Here is an 18230-nt window from a genome sequence, read left to right as displayed (position 1 = left end):
CCGGAGCCTGCTACCCATTTTGGTTTAATTTGGTCAGTGTTGTTATCTCATTCATCGAACAATATTAGAATTTAAGAAACCGCTTTATTAAGATTCTGCAACCCTGAAATTTACTTCTTTTCTCCCCAGCTTTCTCCTGCCCCCTTGATGCAGTTTTTTTTTTCAGATTTTTTTAGGTTACTTTTCTTGTCCTCTGTCTCTTTGTTGTTGAGGTGACCAGGTTCTGGAGATTACGTGGGAGGGAAAGGAGACCCTTCAAAATTCAAGTTTGATGTCAGCCTGTCTGCCTTGCTTAGGCCTCTGCATCCTCCCTCTCTGTCTGTCTCTGAGAAGAAACTGGGGTGGAAACCTCACTAAAGCCAGCCTTACCAAGCCGTCTCATGCCCCCCATCCCTTTCAGATCATAGTTCTATGGAATTGTGACAAGCCCCTACCAGCCAAACACCGCTGGCCTGCCACGGCTGTGCCTGTCATCGTCATTGAAGGAGAAAGCAAGGTAGGACGGGGAGGGACCCTGAACAGGGAACCCCCGTGGAGTGTTTGTTTCTCCGTGGGGCACTGTGGGCGTTGGCCCTAGACGTCTTCTTCCTGCCCCTGGGGAGCTTCTGGCTCTGGACTCTTTCTTCTAAAATTATCCCTGTCCCTGAATATCCTCAGCTTTGAGAGCTGTCGGTTCTTGAACTGGGGAATCACAGGACCTAACACCACCTTTTAGGAGATTTGTGGCCCCGCATCGACTTTCCTTCTCTGACCATCAGTTTCCTCCTCGTCTACAAACTGGAAGTAATAACACACATTCCTAGGGTTGCTATGAGGATACGATGACTGCGGGGCCTGGCGGTAGTGACCCTCGTGGAAATGATGTGGGTCAAGACGACGCTGATGGTGGCCACGCGTGGGGTTTGCTTAGCTGGTTCATCTGGATCAGTTGTGTCTTCCAGAATAGTGGCTCGTCCTCACATTTATCTTGAAAAGGACATTTGCATTTTAATTCCGTTTGGGCGTCTCCATTGGAGACCCACGCGTGCTGCCTAGCTGGCCCCTTGCTTCCGTTCTCCAATTCATTTTGCCTAGAACTGAATGATCTTCTAATCATCTCTCAGCCTTAAGGGACTCTGTTTGCTAATGCTTGAAATTAACATTTGAGGCCATGTGTAATCTGGCCTTGGCCAGCCTTGCCAGCCTTCTCTCTCTTTGCTTCCCCCACCCAGGCCCTGTCCTCTCACCAAATTTGGTCATTCACGGTTATCTAAATTGCACTGTGTCCCCTCCTGCCTCTAATTCTTGTCTTTCCCTTTTGCTCTAAGTCTTGACCATCCCTTCTCAGTGCTTTATCTCTGTTATCAAAATTTCCATGCATTCTTCAAGCCCCTGTTCCCATGCTACCTCCTCTTTGGAGTTTCTTCTGCTGTTGGCAGCCAGGGGTGAGTTCTTTTTTCTGCTTGTTGCTCCCTTGTAGATCATATCCATTGTGAAGAAATTAGTTGCTACTGAACGGAACAGATTGGTGAAGCATGTCATCAAGGAGACATCTTTGTCAGTCCCCGAGAAGGCGGATCTCGGGAGATTGTCTCATACTAAGTAAAAGATCTTTGAGCCAGGATAAAAGATATCAGTTAGGTCAAACCATTTGAAAATCATCATTTGGCTTGCTCAAAGTGGCAGTTTCATGTAATTCCACGTGATACAGTGAGAATTACAGCTGTCACGTGGTCACAATGATTAGTGCATTATCTATTCATTTCCAGCACATGACCTCTTGCTCTGTGCTGGGCGTCACAGCAGTATGTTGGAACACAGGACGCGGTATGACAGATAAAGTCCCAGCATTCACAGGGCTAGAGTCAAGCAACATGGTTATCCAAGAGCTGCTTTGTAAGCATTTAATGAGTAAAGGGGGGCATTAGAAAATCACCTGCCTCTCAGCATGGGTCTTACTTACCCTTATGAAGTCCATCTCACCATAGCTGTGGTTTCACAAAAGGCTTGGCGCACAGAAATTTCCTGCCTACGATCCCATATGTCTGTCTCCCCAGTGCCAGTGCCCAAGGTCCTGAACACTGCTCAGGTGCGTGCTGTCAGCTTTGGACTTGGGAATTCATTGTTTGTGCTTCCATGGGTGTCTGGATCTCCTTCTGGTAGATAAGTCTTCCTTTGACTGTGTCAGGATATTCAAACAGGATCCACTCGGACTGACTGGGAGCCATTCTGGCTTCTATGGCTAGTATTGCATTCCACACGTAGATTCATTGATTGATTTTTTTTATTTTCACTCTGTGAGTAGTCCCAGTTTATGTACAAGATGGTGGCTCGATCAGATGTAGCTTATAAGATATTTCACATTCTCCCAGCCGTATCAGTTGCTTCTTGGCCTTTTGGCTAAGATCGAGTGTCGTACATTCTCCCAGCCATTTCTGTGTCTGGGCTTCTGGCCATTTGTTGAGTACTAGCCTCCACCTCGGCCACTGATTGCAGTGGGCCGTTCCTTTTCCCTCACTCTCACTGCCCTGGGATTGCACCACCTCGTAAAGCATTTCTACTTAATTAAGTATCACTTCAGGCTCTGTATTCTGGGGAACCTCAGCCAAGACTTGGGCCCATTTGGAGGAGTCAGTGAGATAGTGCATTACAGGTGCTTAGCCCTGGGCCTGTGATGCACCCAGGGTCCACTAAATGTCAGCTACTCTTCTGGGAGGCATTGGAACGTTACAGTTTGTATTATGGGTTTTAAAGCAAGTTATTTAAGTCTCTGTGCCTCGATTCCTCCTCCAGTAAATGGAAGCAATCATAATACCTAAAGACAGGGTTGCTGGAAGATCAAATGGCACGATCCTAGACTTGTAAATGCAACCAGAGGTGTGGATGCACATGGTGGGTGCTCGATAGATGTTAACTCAGACTGAGCTTTGTATAATTACTTAAGGATATTCCTTATCTTCTTATTAGACAATAAACTTGAGTCTTGGTCATTTCCTATCCATGATTGCTAATTCCAGAAGGGGTTGGGCTGGTATACGGTAGCTAAGTATTTCCTACATGAACTAAGAAGCAAGAACCCATTTCAATCAGGATTGACTTTCTAAGTACACCAGTCCCTTTCATGTTAAACCATTCAAATTTTGGAATGTGGCTGAGGCAAGGTATTTGGAAGAGAGAGTCTAGTTTCTACACTGGAATTCGAAGTGGCTGGATGATGGGCTCATAACCTCTGTAGATGAACAAGTTCAGAAAAAGGAAATGGATCCTTTTATAAAACCAGTGGCTGGGAACGTAATGGGGGGGAAGTCATAGGTCCTGCTCATTCCCCATTGTACATTTCCATATCTAGCCTTGAGTTTAGAGTTGATGTGTTCGCTGCTTTGGCTGCAAAATTCTATTTTGAATTTATAGGCCTTGTCTGTGCAGCTCTCCCCTATAGACTTAACAAGGGAAAGGTCAGGGCATCGCTAAGCTGGCAGCTAATGGTTTCTGTGTTAGTCAGTAGACATGTAAACAGTATCAGGAGAATTGCTTCAGGCTGAGATTTCTGAGCACCGTGTATATGGGGTTGCTGATCGCTTTATATTTTATTTTATTTTGAAAGCCTGAGAAAGAAAAAGAAAACTTGACCCAGTTGACAGATGTATAGGAGCAGACCCTGGAGCCATTTATGCTGTAGATACATCCCTTGAGCTCCCAGAGATGGAAAATAGTGGGCACTTCCCATCCTTTAATGTCAGAAGCCCTCCAGTAACTTCACAGGTGTGGAAACCAAATCTCACAGATCAGCTGGCTTCTTGTTGTAAATACAAGCTCGAGCTTCTTGAGGGTGGGGGTCCTCGGATTTGTGGAGAGCACACCCTTGGCAGCCAGGTTAAGGATCTCCCTTGTCCCTTTATCTCCAGTGTCCAACTGTTGCATTCCCTGGCCTTTGTGCCTTGAGAGTTGATGGCAAGTGTGTCTTTTCTCTTGGCGTCCAAGTGTGAATTTAGAGAGGATGTCGTAACTGTTGCTATAACTTCCAGAGGAAGGTGGTGGATATGAGGTTGCCTTATGTGCCCCCCAATTCACTTTTGAGGTCCTTCTCAAACCTGAGGCAAGTGTCGCACAGTGGCTGAGGTGCTCTATAGAATCCCATCGTGGGGGATGAAATGCTGATGGGTCCATCCTGAGCAAGACACCTAATCTTCCCATGCCTTAGCTTTCTCGGCCATAAAATGGGGTTATTACAAAGAAGAAACGCGATGATGTGTATTAAGAACTTGGAACCTTTCTGGCACATAGTAAATATTCTTACAATGTTAGTTATTCTTATCATTCTCATGGTTAGTTATTCTGTGGTACATTCAACACAGAGGTTTAAGGTATGACTGTCACAGAGAAATCTCTCTTTTTTTTTAAAGATTTATTTATTTGAGAGAGAGAGAGCACGAGCAGGGGGAAGGGCTGAGGGAGAGAGAGAGCATCTGAAGCAAATTCTGCACTGAGTGCAGAGCCTGAGGCAGGGCTCGATCTCAAGACCTCGAGATCATGACCTGAGCCGAAACCAAGAGTCGGACGCTTAACCAACTGCGCCATCCAGGCGCCCCTAAGTCTTTCTAGTCTTAATTTTTCCAGCTGGTCCTCTCATCCCCAAAGCCCTCACCCCAGACACACCTGCACACGCTGCACCGTGCCTTATCCTGGAGCTGCCCAAACTTTATTCATATAGTACTTTCACAATTCGCCTACGTCCGTAGGCCACATGTGCTATTTTTTATTTAACATTTGTCTGTAAATCAGCTTACTTTTCGTGTCAGTGAGATGATCTTTAAGTAACTTTACTACTACCTGTTATTGCTGTAGTTGCTGATACAGGTGTGTGTATTTTTTTCTAATCGATGCTAACATCAGTAAAGAGGAGAATTTTTAAATGTTTTTCTGTGCACCTGCTAAAACGACGTGGCCTTCCAGGGGTGTGTACCCCACGCTTGGAGTCACAGCTCCATCCGTCCACACTCGCCAGGCTTCAGGGTGCTGGCTCTCTCCTCTGTGCCTCCACCTGCGCGGAGCCCTGGTTCTGCCTCCCGTCTGTGTATACCTGGTGAATTCCTATCCATCAAGTCGACTTCAGTGTCACTTTCTCTACGAGGCCTTCATCCTTCCTTCCGAGCGGCTGGTGGCTGCATCCTCCGCTCTCCTGGCATTGTCCACAGCAGGCGAGGACGGATCGTGTGCGTCTTGATGTCTCTGCGGACTGTGAACTCCTCCGAGACAAGAGAATATGTCTTATTTACTTTTGTGTACTCCCTTTGACCAGCGAGGTGTCGGTACACAGCAGGCGCCCAATAACTGTTGAACAAATCACTCTACACTGATGGGAAATGGAAGTCTTCAATGTTGAGGGGTGACATGGTGGCAGAACATTCTTTTTGAAGGTGAGGATGGGGGAATTTTCCTGAAAACAGGTCTCTAAATTTACCTCTCTTTTCCTTCGTTCCTTCCCTCCTGTCTGCTTCCCACCCACTCCCAGGTTATGAGCAGCCGTTTTCTGCCCTATGACAACATCGTCACAGACGCCGTGCTCAGCCTCGATGAGGACACTGTGCTTTCAACCACGGAGGTAAGCACCCCCACCCGAGGAGCGGGCGGCGGGCTCTTCAGGCAGTTGCCCCAAACCCAAGGCTGCCGTGGCCAACTTGAAACCTTTTTCAAAACTTCCTGCAGCGTCAGTTTTAATCGGCCCAGTTCCTGTGAGCACCTTGCCCCCACTTGGCGCCAGGAAGAGGAAGAGGACATTTTCCCCTTTGTTTTCTCTGCTAATTGGCTCCTCATTTGCACGTCTGGGCCTCACGTCTCCCCTCCTGCCTGCCCTCCGTTTGTTTTTGACAGCACAGCTAAGGGCAGGTGTGCGGAACCCAGAAGGGGTGGGGGGGCACCTGCTTCTCTTGAACACCATCGTGAGAGCACACGGTCCGGAGCAAACAGCCCATCCTTCCCCAGCGATCCGAATGCCTGTGTTGCGTTTGTTAGGGAGCACTGTTCTGGGTTCCGAAGGCGGCCTCTCTGTCTCGGTTTAAAGCGCCCATTTTCTTTCACTCACACAAGAGCAAACGGTTTCACTTTAAGACTGAGACGGGAGATCCTTGCTATTTCAGATGTTCAGGTATTTGTGCCAAAAATAAGATTGCCCAAAGAACGTGTGAGCAAGAGAGAGAGAGGAGGAGAGATAGATATGATAGAAAACCAATTTTTACAACTCGAGTGAGTATTGATCCCAGAAACCGTACTTTCAACCATCGAGGGGACCAAAGACAGTTCTATAAAAATGTCATGTATCGGAAATGCATTATTAATGGAAGCTGCTAAAAAGTGTGGAGGCTGAGCTACTGATACCTTTCCCTTTCTTTTCCCCTCTTATTCATAATCATTTTCTTTGCAATTTAAACATCGACGCTTACCAGCATGCACGGTCCTGGACGCCAGTCTGATTCTAATGGCCTGCCACCCACGTCGCTGGCACTTGTGTTAACCTAGGCTAGGAGTCCCACTGTCTCCTTCTCGAAATTCCATGGATGCCTCCAATTGCCATCAGATGGAGTTGAACAGACATTATGTGCAGCCTAAACCAACCCCAGGACAAAATGCCCTGGGCCTCACCTTGGTAAAATGCTTCTCTGCAGCCCGGGCTCTATAAATACTCGGTGAATGAATGATTGCAGGGGTGCATGCTGAGGGGATTAAAGTGTGAACACACAGCCAACTGTGTCCTGTGCAAGTCAGCAGGAGAAACGGAGTGTGGGGGAGGAGAAAGTATGTTTAATGTTCAAGGGGAACGGCAGCTATGGACTACAGGGTATGCGACGCTCGAGCTCACCGTTTCTGCTGCTTCCTGCAAGGGAAGCTGGCATCCGAGGCGCACATTCACTGCACAAGGATCGATCGAGGGATCTCCTCTGGTGCCGGGTACTTGGGTCACACAGTTCCTGCCTATAGCCCTCCGAGTGTGGGCAGCAAACAGAGTTCAAGTCAGGTGATTCCAGCGAAGGACTCTGGGATGACGTAGGTGGGTGGGGTTAAGGACGCTGAGTACCTGGAGGGTGGCAAGAATAAGTAGCAGCCCCTCCAACCCAGGTCTGAAGGAGGTAGTGTTTCAGAGTCTCTGAGAGATGGAACTGGGGAGAGGACCTGCCCAACGGGAGCTCTGACCACGGAGGGGTGAGGCAACTGCCCGAAGCTCTGATGCCAGACCTAGGCGGGAGCCAGGAAGAAATACTCTGACCTCTCGCTCTCTGTCCCACCTCCGTTTTCCTGCGGGCCACTCCCACTGACCTAACCCCGTCGGCCACCAGCCTGTCAGGAAGACCCGGCTGTGCCATCCGTAGCGCTCCAAAGTGGACCTTGGAGGGCAGACACAGGGAGACGGCACATCGCCAGAACATGTGGTCAAGACAGCGATGGCGTATATTTAAATCCTTGTCCTTTGACCTGCAGTACTCATGCAGCTTACGTCTTCCTTCGCCTGGGCAGAAAGAAGGCAGTCAGTCCTACTCTAGTGTTGTTTTTTGCTGTCCCATGGTCAGATCTCTTTCAGCTTCTGTGATGTTTGCATGGGCTGGTGAATTTCTTTTCAAAGACCAGCAATTCTTGCCGCTCAGTCCATGCGGGGAGGAACGTGTGACCTACATGGAGTAATTAGAAGTCAGTGTGGATAGAAAGTGATATGTAAATATAAGAGGCCGGTGGTCTGGTCTGCTTTTGCCTGCTGATCGTGGAGTGATTGTCACCCAAGATGGTCAGGGACAAAGGACTTCTCTTTTTTTAAGTGAAGAGATGGTGGTTCATTTTATTTCCTCTCTAAGGAGTCTTCGCCTGTGTAAATGCCTCTCTGTAGTATTAAGGCTAGATTTTTAAACAGCATTCTGTAAAGGGTATTAGATATAGTTGGTTTACAGTTATTTACATTTATCTGAGTTGCTGCAAATTCTCAAAAGAAAACAGATGTTGGTTTTTAAGAGAAAAAGCCGTATGCTGACCTTTGCCTCCTTTGATGTGTTAATGATCTTCGGAAAGCAGAACTATCACAAGAATCATAGTTTTATCTGAATTTACTTTTGAGTTCCTTTGAAATGACTTGAAACAGCTTTGAGATAGTAAGAAATTCATGTGATGAAAAAACCCCATCGGGTTCTGTAGGAGTTGCCAGGGTGTGTGTTTCCTTTTCAAAGAATAATGGAAAACCCCAAAGAGCGCTGACAGCCAGGCATGAATCTTTGACGATGGGCTGCATAATACACAGTCCCATCAATTGTCACCATTAGTGTCGAGCGCCAGTGATGGCGTGCCGGTTATCACAACCCGATTGCCATCTTTGGGCAAATACTGTCCACTCCCCTGCTACTGGCTTTGAGATGCCCCCTGTCCCAATAGACTTTCTTAATGTATTTTCCAACACCCTACCTTTTTTCTGGATGTTTTCATTTTGGAGGGGGTGGGGGCAAGCTATATTCTTAAGGCTGTCTTATCTTGAGTTAGGGGGCCAAACTAGATTTTCGTAAAAATTTGAATATACGGCTGTTCACAAAAATAGTGACTTCTAGGGCCAAAGGATTCAGAGATAAAAGGACCCTCATAGATCCCTCAGGCCAGTGTTCTCGAAAGATGGTATGTGCACTTAGTTTTGCATGGTTCATGGCAGGTGTATTTCAGCAATTATATTTACTGTTTGTTAGAAAACAATATAGCCAGCAAGCAAACCTAGGGTTTCACTGACAGGTTTACCTCGGACGAGGCTAATGGGGGGGAAAAAGCAAGCATGGGTAGTTTAAAGAACAATAGGAAAGAAGTGTTTGTATCGTGTGGTTATGTGGCAAAAAGGGAATGATGTTGTGCATATGGTAAAATCTTGGGAACTACTGATCTAGACTGATTTGCTTTGTTCTTTTAATGGAGGTAACATTCACAACATGAAGTTAACCATTTTAAAGCAAATAATTGAGTGGCATTTACTACATTCACGATTCTGGTTAGTCATCAGTTCTGCCTTATTCAGAAACATGTACATCACCCGAAAAGGAGACCCCGTGTCCACTCATCTGTCACTCCCTAGCTTTTTGAACCACACACCTGTTTTTTGTCTCTGTGGATTCACTGCTTCTGGGCATTTCATACAATATGTGGCCTTTCGTGGGTGGCTTCTTTCACTCAGCACACTGTGTGCAGGGCTCATCCGTATTCGCAGTATTTCGTCGCTTCTTAGAACTGAGTAATATTCCGTTGTATGGATATACCATGGTTGGTTTATGTAGTTGTCAGTTGATAGAACCTGGGTTGTTTCCACTGTTGGCTGTTGCAAATAGTTATTGCTTTTCAACCTTTGGGAGGTAGGAACTGGACTTGGCAACATCACTCCGTTCCCAGCCACCATCCCAGCACTGTGACCAGAAATATTTGTGGAATCAACAAAACTTCCATTTGCATGGCTTATGGAGAAGAGATAAGAAAGGTTGTAGACTGGGGCGCCTGGGTGACGCAGTCGTTAAGCGTCTGCCTTTGGCTCAGGGCGTGATCCCGGCGTTATGGGATTGAGCCCCACATCAGGTTCCTCCGCTGGAAGCCTGCTTCTTCCTCTCCCACTCTGCCTGCTGTGTTCCCTCTCTTGCTGGCTGTCTCTCTCTGTCAAATAAATAAATAAAATCTTTAAAAAAAAAAAAAGAAAAGAAAGGTTGTAGACTGAATGTGTAACCTGTGTAAGAGTTAAATTGTCTCAGTACTGTAGCAACAGAGATAAAAAGGAGGCTATGGTAACAGTACATACCAAATTCAAAACCAGATGGCTGGGTTTAACTCTTGACTCTGCCACTTACTAGCTCAGGAAAACGACTTGCACCTCCATAAACCTTAGCTTCCCTCTCTGTAAATTGAGACTCTAAAATTACCTACTTCACAGGGTTATATTGTGAGGATTCCATGAGTGAAAATGTGTAAGTACTCTCACCAAAGCATTACATGATTACAAGAAGCATTATGTGATTATTTGCTGTTACTGTTTTAATTTTTTTTTTTGCTTTGTGTACTTCTTTATCGTTTGTCAAACAATCATAGCAAGTCAGAAGTTAGCTCACACATTTGAAAATAGACCGTTTGCTAATTATAAATGTCGGGTTTTAGCAGGTTGAGAAGTACCTGCTTTGGGTTATGATAAGCCCCGGACAGTCGTTTACCTGCAATTTCTTTAAAATAATCGTGTGGCTTCGCTTGGCCTCTTCCCCACTTACTCTTAGTGATTTCTCGTTGTGGATGCCTTTTCTAGATTTCCTTTTCACTGAGCTTCTTCAAACCTGAGAGGCCTGACTTACATTTCTCTGTGATACCTGCTCTGAATTCCTGTTAGAACTTGTTTGGTTTTTAAACATCTTTTCTCTGGCTCTTAAGAGGATGCTTTTATTTTAGTCGCTTTGGCTTTGCTCTATGCTAGTCGTGATGCATGCTGTATATTCAGACTCTGGATGTATGTAGGAAATCTCCCGTTTATAAAAACAGATGTATTTGTGCCTCGCATGAATCAGTGGTCGCGTGCACCGGGGAGGGAGGAGGAGCAGACCGCAACTGCTTTTTTGACTTGTGTTTTTGCTTGAACAAACGGGATTCTAAAGGACATATCAGCATTTTCTCTTCTTCATTCATTTCGGCACTAATCTGAAGTTTCTTCAACAGAAAACATTAAAATGTGCATAATTACGGGGCAAAATGTCAAGCAGTCAGTTTAATTTGCTGATGAATACATGGAATTAATGTTGCGCCACAGTCCTGGGATTTAGCGTCGTGAGTTAGCGGGGGAGGTAACGTTTTGTTGACATTTGTTAACACTCTTGATTGCTTGTTTGGCTTGTGTTCTGCCTGCAGGTGGATTTTGCCTTCACCGTGTGGCAGAGCTTCCCCGAGAGGATTGTGGGGTACCCGGCGCGCAGCCATTTCTGGGATAACTCTAAGGAGCGGTGGGGGTACACGTCCAAGTGGACAAACGACTACTCCATGGTGTTGACAGGAGCTGCTATTTACCACAAGTGAGGAATTTCGATATCTCACGTATCGATTTTTACATAACTCCTTCTATCGTGGGTACCGGCTGTTGCGTAAAGAGGAACTTGGGCCAAATCTCGTTAACAACATTAACAAAAATTAGTTTGCGTTGCTGTTTAAGTTCTGTCAGTGTGGCCGGCATGTGTCTTTGAAACCAGTACAACCCCCTGGCTTACTGCATTCCCAGAAATAGTGGTAGAGTGACCTCTTCACGTCGTCTGGAGTTGGAGGACACACTCACGTGTTTTGAGTAGCCAGACATTTAGAATAACAGCAGCAAGAGTACGTACTCAATCGTGCATCCTCAGGCATCGTTCTAAGTGCTTGGGATTTACCATAGAGTTAAAAAAAAATTTTCTCGTCTAAGTAGGTTTTCTATTCCAACACAGGGAGGACACGGTATTCATAATAATTCTATAATAGGTTGAGGGGGTGAGTTATACAGCAAAAAGGCAAAGTCAAGCAGGTCAAGGATCATGAATGCTGAAGGTAGAGGGGAGGTTCGAGGGTGGCCAGTGATCCCCATTGAAGAGGTGAGATCAGAGCCAAGACTTGAAAGAAGGAGAGGAAATCATCCAAGAGGATTTTTGTAGGAAGAGTGCTCTGGTATAGGGAACAGCTGAGCCAGAATGTTGGAGGAATATCAGGAAGACCAGTGTGCTGAGAGTAGACAGAGTGGAAAGCAGGAGAGAGAGGTCATGAGGGCTCAGATGCAGGACTTGCTGCCCATCATGAGGACTTCACTCTCCTTTGACTGACATGGGAGCCAGTGCAGGGCTTTGAGCAGAGAAGAGGCATCTTTTTTGTATTTTAGGCATCCACTCTGGGTGCTGTGTTGAGAGCAGACTCCATGGGAGCCAGGGTAGAAGCAGGGAGACCTATTAGGAGGTGACTGACATCTAGGCAAAAGATGATGGAGCCTGGGAGCCAGAAGTGGTGAGTAGTGATCAGATTATGGGCATATTTTGAAGATGCTCTAGCATGATGTCTAGACAGAGTGAATATAGGGTTTGATGATTACGTTTCGTTTTTTTATCTAAGGGACTGGAAGGATAGAGAAGCCATCAAGAGATGGGGAGAGCTCTTATAGGTGGATTAGGTATTAGGGAAAATAAAGGAGTTCAGTCTTGGGCATGTTAAGACATCCAAAAGGGTATGTTGGAAAAACAGCAGGGATGGAGATAACACATTTGGGAGTTGTTTGAATATATTTGGTCTTTAAAGCCAGGGAACTTGGGTAAGATTGCCAAATCAGTGAGTGTAGATGGTTAACGTTACTGACTCAGTCATTTTCATCCATTCTTCTGCCTCGGCTCTTTTAGTAAAGAATAGAGAATCTTGCTATCTCAGGGACAGAGTTGGAAGTGCATAAGGAATAAGCATTTAGGTGGGCTGAATTTTTATCTTAAGACCCTACCTCTTAAAAGTTCATTGTTCCCCTTTCTTCCCTGCCACTAACACTCAGTGAATCTGATGCATTCAAGTTATTTTTCCTATAAGTATATGCTGTTATGTCCCTCTTAAAAAAAATAGTAGAGTGAGAAAGAATTCAACTTAATTGTGGGTCCTCCATAATGATTGACCACCAGATTAATTAGGGTTTTGCTCTAACAGTGTCAAAATAATATGGTTTATAGACCACAAAGATGGAATAGTATACTGTTGGACTCAGAGTTATAGAATAGCATTGAATACAGTTCTGATTAAGCCAGTCATTAAAATTGTAAAGCAGTTTGTAAGGCTATACAGATTATGTGTAAGTAACTTCTCTTACCATCCAAGTATTCAGTTTCTAACCAACCACCCTGATATTAAAGTCAGGTGGGCCAAGCAATATCTGCATCTATGTGTATCTCTTGGACCTTATTTCCTTATCTGTAGAGCAAGGATAATAATAGTACCTACATCATAGGCTCCTTAAGAGGATTATATGGGGAATTTGTTATAAAGCACTTTAGAACATCATCTGGCATATAATAAGCACCATATAAGTGGTGGCTATCATCATCATCATCCATGATATGGTTAGGGATTCAACCAAAAGTATCGGTTTCCTGTCAAAGAAGACCGCCTGTGATTATAGAATGACGGCCACCAATGAAACCTATCTGGCTTTTACAGATATTATCACTACCTGTACACCCATTACCTGCCAGCCAGCCTGAAGAACATGGTGGACCAACTGGCCAACTGTGAGGACATTCTCATGAATTTCCTGGTGTCTGCTGTGACAAAATTGCCTCCAATCAAAGTCACCCAGAAGAAGCAGTATAAGGAGACAATGATGGGGCAGGTAAGACTAGAACTCTCCGCTCCTGCTTTGCTCGCTGGTGGTTCAGCCGGGGTAATGAGGACTCATCGTTCCTCTAGGAGGGATAATGAGGAAATTTTTAAAAAATATCTAAAAGCCCCAAGGGGGTATAGGGTTGGTACATGGATGATTGGGAAGACGTAAGTCAAGAGTATCTTTCTGTCGAGAATGTAAAAGCTCTCATATAACCTACAAACTGGGCATGAGAAATAGCAACCTTCTCCAGAGTTAAAGACCTACAGAGAATTTATGTAAGTTTATTGTAGGTGCTTTGTTTGGTGAATAGCTAGTGATATTGTCCTCAGCACAGCCTTCTGGTGATGGCTCTTGAGTTGGGTGGGCATCGTGGTGACAGACCAGGAATCACAGTCCTTGATTTTCACCTGGAACTAGCACCCAGAAGCTCTACACAAGTCCGTTACCTTCTGAGACTCAGTCGGCTCATCTCTAAAATGGAAATGGTAAAAATCGACCTCACAGGGTTGAGGTAACATGTATGAAAACTTTTATGAAAGTAAAGTATTGTTGAGTCACGCACGTTTAGTACTAAAGATACTTGCAAGAAAATCCAATCCAACTTTCTCTTTTACAAGTAAGAAAATGAGGACCCAGAGAATTTAAACATTTTGCCACAAGTCACCTAGTGTTAAAGGCAGAAGTGGGAGTTGAATCCCAGGCTCTGTTCCTTCTGCTGCTCCTTATTTTATACCTCCAGCTCCTGTGTCGGGCTGATCTGGAAATGCCGAGGCTCATCCACCTTTATTCGTCTTGGACGGAGCCCAAAACCATACAGAAGAAATCAAAAACCCATAGACCATTTAGATCCACCCAAGATAAATCACGGAGAATCCAACAGCATTTGGTCAACCCGGAACGACGTACTTGAGGGTTCGTCGGTTCGGTTGTTCGGGGTTTTCCATGTGCCTTGTTCCAGTCATTATTGAAAATTCTATACAGATCTAGCTTTTGCAAAGGAAAACTTAACCAGACCTCATGTTAACACAAGTGATGGATTCGTTCACTAAATTTAGTAAGAGCAAAAATCATGCAGGATCTTAAGTTTATAGAATTTCATAATTCAGTATTTACGAACATGTACAGATTATCGGGCACTGGTCTGGATACTGGTTATGGCAGAGCTGCTGTCCTTAATGAGCAGTGAGTCTAGTGGAAAATTTTATTTCCCTCTAACTACTAAAGAACAAGCAAGAGGATTTGCAAGAATTTCTCATCTTTAAGACTAACAGACTATTCCAATTCAAGCAAGACGTATTGAGTGGCTACTGTGGGCCCAGGCATTTTTATCTTTGTCATTTAAGGACACAACATTCCTTTACTATTGTTTGCTCAGAGAGTTCTGTGAACTTCCCTGAGGTTATACGCTCATTAGGAGTGCAACTCTGATAACACATGGTTCCTTAGGAGTTCGTTTTATATTCTTTTCATAGGTTTGCCTAATTCTACCAAACCAGTATTTCAAGTGATGTTACACATATTTTGGGACAAATGTCAATTCAGCATTAGATATAACTCGATGTGTCTAGTTAGACATGTACTGTATATGCCCCCCCATCATGCATTTTAGTTTATTGAATGCATGACTAGTAAAAGGATATTATGTGCTAATAAGATTATGTTTTTATTACACAGGAAATATATCTTCTCTAATATGTTGGTTGACCCAAAATAAATGTTAAAATCTACAGGCAAAAATGATATTTGGATGATTCTGAATTCCTTTTTTTTTTTTTTTTTTTTTTTGCACTTGTGAAAAAAAGAGAAAGAATAAGCTTGAGCTCTTAACACTAGTCCATTTGCATATGCGTGCAGTTGCCCGGGGGTAGGCAGCCTGGCCCCATGCCATCTTGGGAACAAAATGAGGTCCCTTTGGGACCGTGTGCTCTGATACGAACTCATCTGGTCAGCTTCATTAGAAACTTTCTCTGGCTTACCAAGTCGAGTTCTCATAGTATACATGGTAAAGGGTGGCACCTGAGCTCTGCCCCTTTCTAGCCTTGAGCAAGTAAGTGTAACTTCCCGGAACCTGCTTCCTCCAGTGGGGTTGGTATCACCCCACTGGGGAGGTAACTTGACCAGGTTGTAGTGATGAGGCTCAATGAGCTTCATGGAAACACTTCAGAAGTAGTGTTGTGTTTGTTATTCTGTTGCTCAGAGGTAACTTGACATCTGTATTGACCTTCAGTGGTTCCTTTCAAGCACGTTGACGCTTATGGTTTTTAAGTGACTCTGAGTGACTCTCACAGTAAAATGTACCTTCCTGTGAAAGCATTTTCCAACAATGCATGAGCATAAAAACACATTGAACACACATGTTTGCGTATATACGTCGTTGTTCGGTTGCCTGTGGATGAATGGGGGGAGTGGTTCCCCCATAATCCGGTAGCTCCCTTTTTCTTTGTTTCATAAAAATGTGGTTTTAATGACATGGTGCTTATTGAAATTTCAGCACTTACATCATTTAAGGCTTGCTTTTTATTCAGTGTCCTCTGCGTGGTCTAAAAATATTTAACCAGCCTTCAGGCAAACACAGAGGGCTAAAGAGATGGTAGCCGTCTTTTCTGCTTACCCAGAATCAACCAAGTCAACCAGAAGGTTTTAGAAAACTGTCTTCGAAACCATAAACACATTGTGAGTCATTAGTATTTGTTCACAAGTACAAAGAGAAGTTTTATGTTTACTGACCGTACTAGTTGAGGCTCAACTGATAAATCATTCCCAGACCAGAGAATCAGTCAACGTGGAGCTTTGTTTGTATGTTTTTAACATCAAGGAACACGGCGTTTTGGGGGGATAACCTTCTGGCAAAGCTGAAAGCCAGGACTGGTGCTTGCGTCTTCCCCAGGCGCAGGGGAGGTGTGGTGGCCCGTCCAGACCCCAAGCTCTGCTGCTTGCCCTTGAACCTGACTCTGGTTTTCTGCAGTGTTCCCATCGTACCTTGCACGTCTCTCACTGTCTTCCTGGTTTGTCTCCCTTTCCCCAGACTTCTCGGGCTTCCCGCTGGGCTGACCCTGACCACTTTGCCCAGCGACAGAGCTGCATGAATACGTTTGCCAGCTGGTTTGGCTACATGCCGCTGATCCACTCGCAGATGAGGCTCGACCCTGTCCTCTTTAAAGACCAGGTCTCTATTCTGAGGAAGAAATACCGAGACATTGAGCGACTTTGAAGAATCCAGCCAAGTGGGGGAGGGGAAGCGAGAAGGGACGGGGTCAAGCTGCTCTCTCTTCCCAGTGCAGATCTGCTCAGCAGCGGAGCCAGATTGTGCCAAGCATCCAAATAATCTTAGATGAACAGAATGACAAAAAAAGGAAAAAAGGAAAAAAAAAGGCCAATGAAAACTCGACTCCTGGCTCCTGGGACTGCACAGGACTGCTCCAAACTCACCTCACTGGCTTCTCTGTCCCAAGACTAGGTTGTGTACAGTTTAATTATGGAACATTAAATAATTATTTTTGAAATGATTGCTATGCAGGTTTAAACTTTTTTAATGATCGAAACTATTAAAAACCAGAGTTCTTTCTTTAATCAAAATTGTGTTGGTTGTGAGTATTTCAAAGCTGCTACTCTTCTTCCCACAAACATCATTGCCGTTGGTCATGCAGGGTTTCCTGCGGTTACAAATGCTTAGACTTCATGGAAGACACAAGAAGTCACTCCACCCAGTGTCAAGAAATAACCAAGCATAAGTTAAGACAAGTTCATTATTCCACTTTGCCAGTGCAAATTGTTTTCCACTTCGAATTTGCAGGTCCACTTGAACTTCTGTCTCTAATATGTTGCTGCATGAGAGAAAGTATCATGACCTCCAGGTAGACAGTGGAACAGAAAACTTTATGTCTGAGATCTAGAGGTATGATCATCTTTTGCATCGGGGGGGGGGGGCGCGATTAGGACCAAGAAAACACTAGGTTAATTAAGAATGTTCAGTTTACACGAGGAACCATCCAGGATATCCACCATCATATTAGTGAGGTGGAAATATTGACCCACAACAGTAACCCAAGGCTCTTCAGGGACGTGGGCTAGATTATGCATTGAACCATTGACACAGGGCTGCTGAGAGCTGGAAGGCTTTGGTTTAGGGGCAGAGGAACAATGAATATGTCGGTGGCAGACCAGGAGTCACAAGACAAGCTCTTGATGTTTGTGAAAACCTCGAGTTTGAGAGGCTTCTCTGTTAAGAAAGTAGTACTCACGTATGAATTCCCCCGTTGAACACGAGCATTGCTGAGAAGTCACTGGGGGTGAACCTCACCACTGGGATCCTGATACCGCTTTGCCTTGTTTCAAGCAAGAACTTGGCAAACAAAATAATCAGAAACAAATGTGAATACCGTTTTCCGTCGCTTTAATTTTTAAATCTGTGGAGAAGCTGAGTTGTGCTTCTTGTTGAAAAGAACATTTCTATCCCTGCAAATGCTGCTTTGAGTTTCTGATGATTGTAAAACTGCAAGTACAAACAGAAAAGAAAATAATAATAATTATATATATATATTTTAAAGGGATATATGTATCTCCCACATATATATCCCTTAACTCCCTTGTAGAAGATGAAGATTTCTGATATTAAATGCCGCCTTCTACTTGGAAGAGGCAAGAGAGAATAGAGGGAACATTAGTGGGTGCCACCACCTCTTATTCTGAATAAACAAGAAGCACTTTAGATTTTTGCCCCTAAAGTCTCTTAGAGCTTATAAATTTATTTCTAGTGTTGGCTGGGAAGAAAATTCCATCACAGAATTACGTTCAAATCACTCCCAAGTGGCTGGCTCAGGTCAGTGGGAACCACAAATCCGGGAGACTCGAACTCATCTGGCTTTGCAGACATCCGGAAGGGAAAGAGGGACTGGCCGGAGAG

The 18230-nt window shown here is 44.7% G+C and overlaps 1 protein-coding gene across 1 annotated transcript in view; it reads left to right on the top strand.

Annotated features, from left to right (window-relative positions):
• EXT1 (exostosin glycosyltransferase 1) overlaps nucleotides 1-16893 on the top strand; it is a 275604-nt gene extending 258711 nt beyond the window's left edge. The window contains exons 7-11 of the mRNA XM_008689279.2: nucleotides 401-496; nucleotides 5492-5581; nucleotides 10864-11024; nucleotides 13162-13333; nucleotides 16353-16893. Of these exons, the coding sequence (XP_008687501.2) occupies nucleotides 401-496; nucleotides 5492-5581; nucleotides 10864-11024; nucleotides 13162-13333; nucleotides 16353-16538 (705 nt within the window). The 3' untranslated portion in view covers nucleotides 16539-16893. The remainder of the gene's footprint in view (nucleotides 1-400; nucleotides 497-5491; nucleotides 5582-10863; nucleotides 11025-13161; nucleotides 13334-16352) is intronic.
• Nucleotides 16894-18230: the final 1337 nt, after the last annotated feature.

Source organism: Ursus maritimus, unplaced genomic scaffold (assembly GCF_017311325.1).
Source record: "Ursus maritimus isolate PB19 unplaced genomic scaffold, ASM1731132v1 scaffold_9, whole genome shotgun sequence".
NCBI classification, from domain to species: Eukaryota; Metazoa; Chordata; class Mammalia; order Carnivora; family Ursidae; genus Ursus; species Ursus maritimus.
This window is presented reverse-complemented; position numbering and strand designations above follow the sequence as displayed.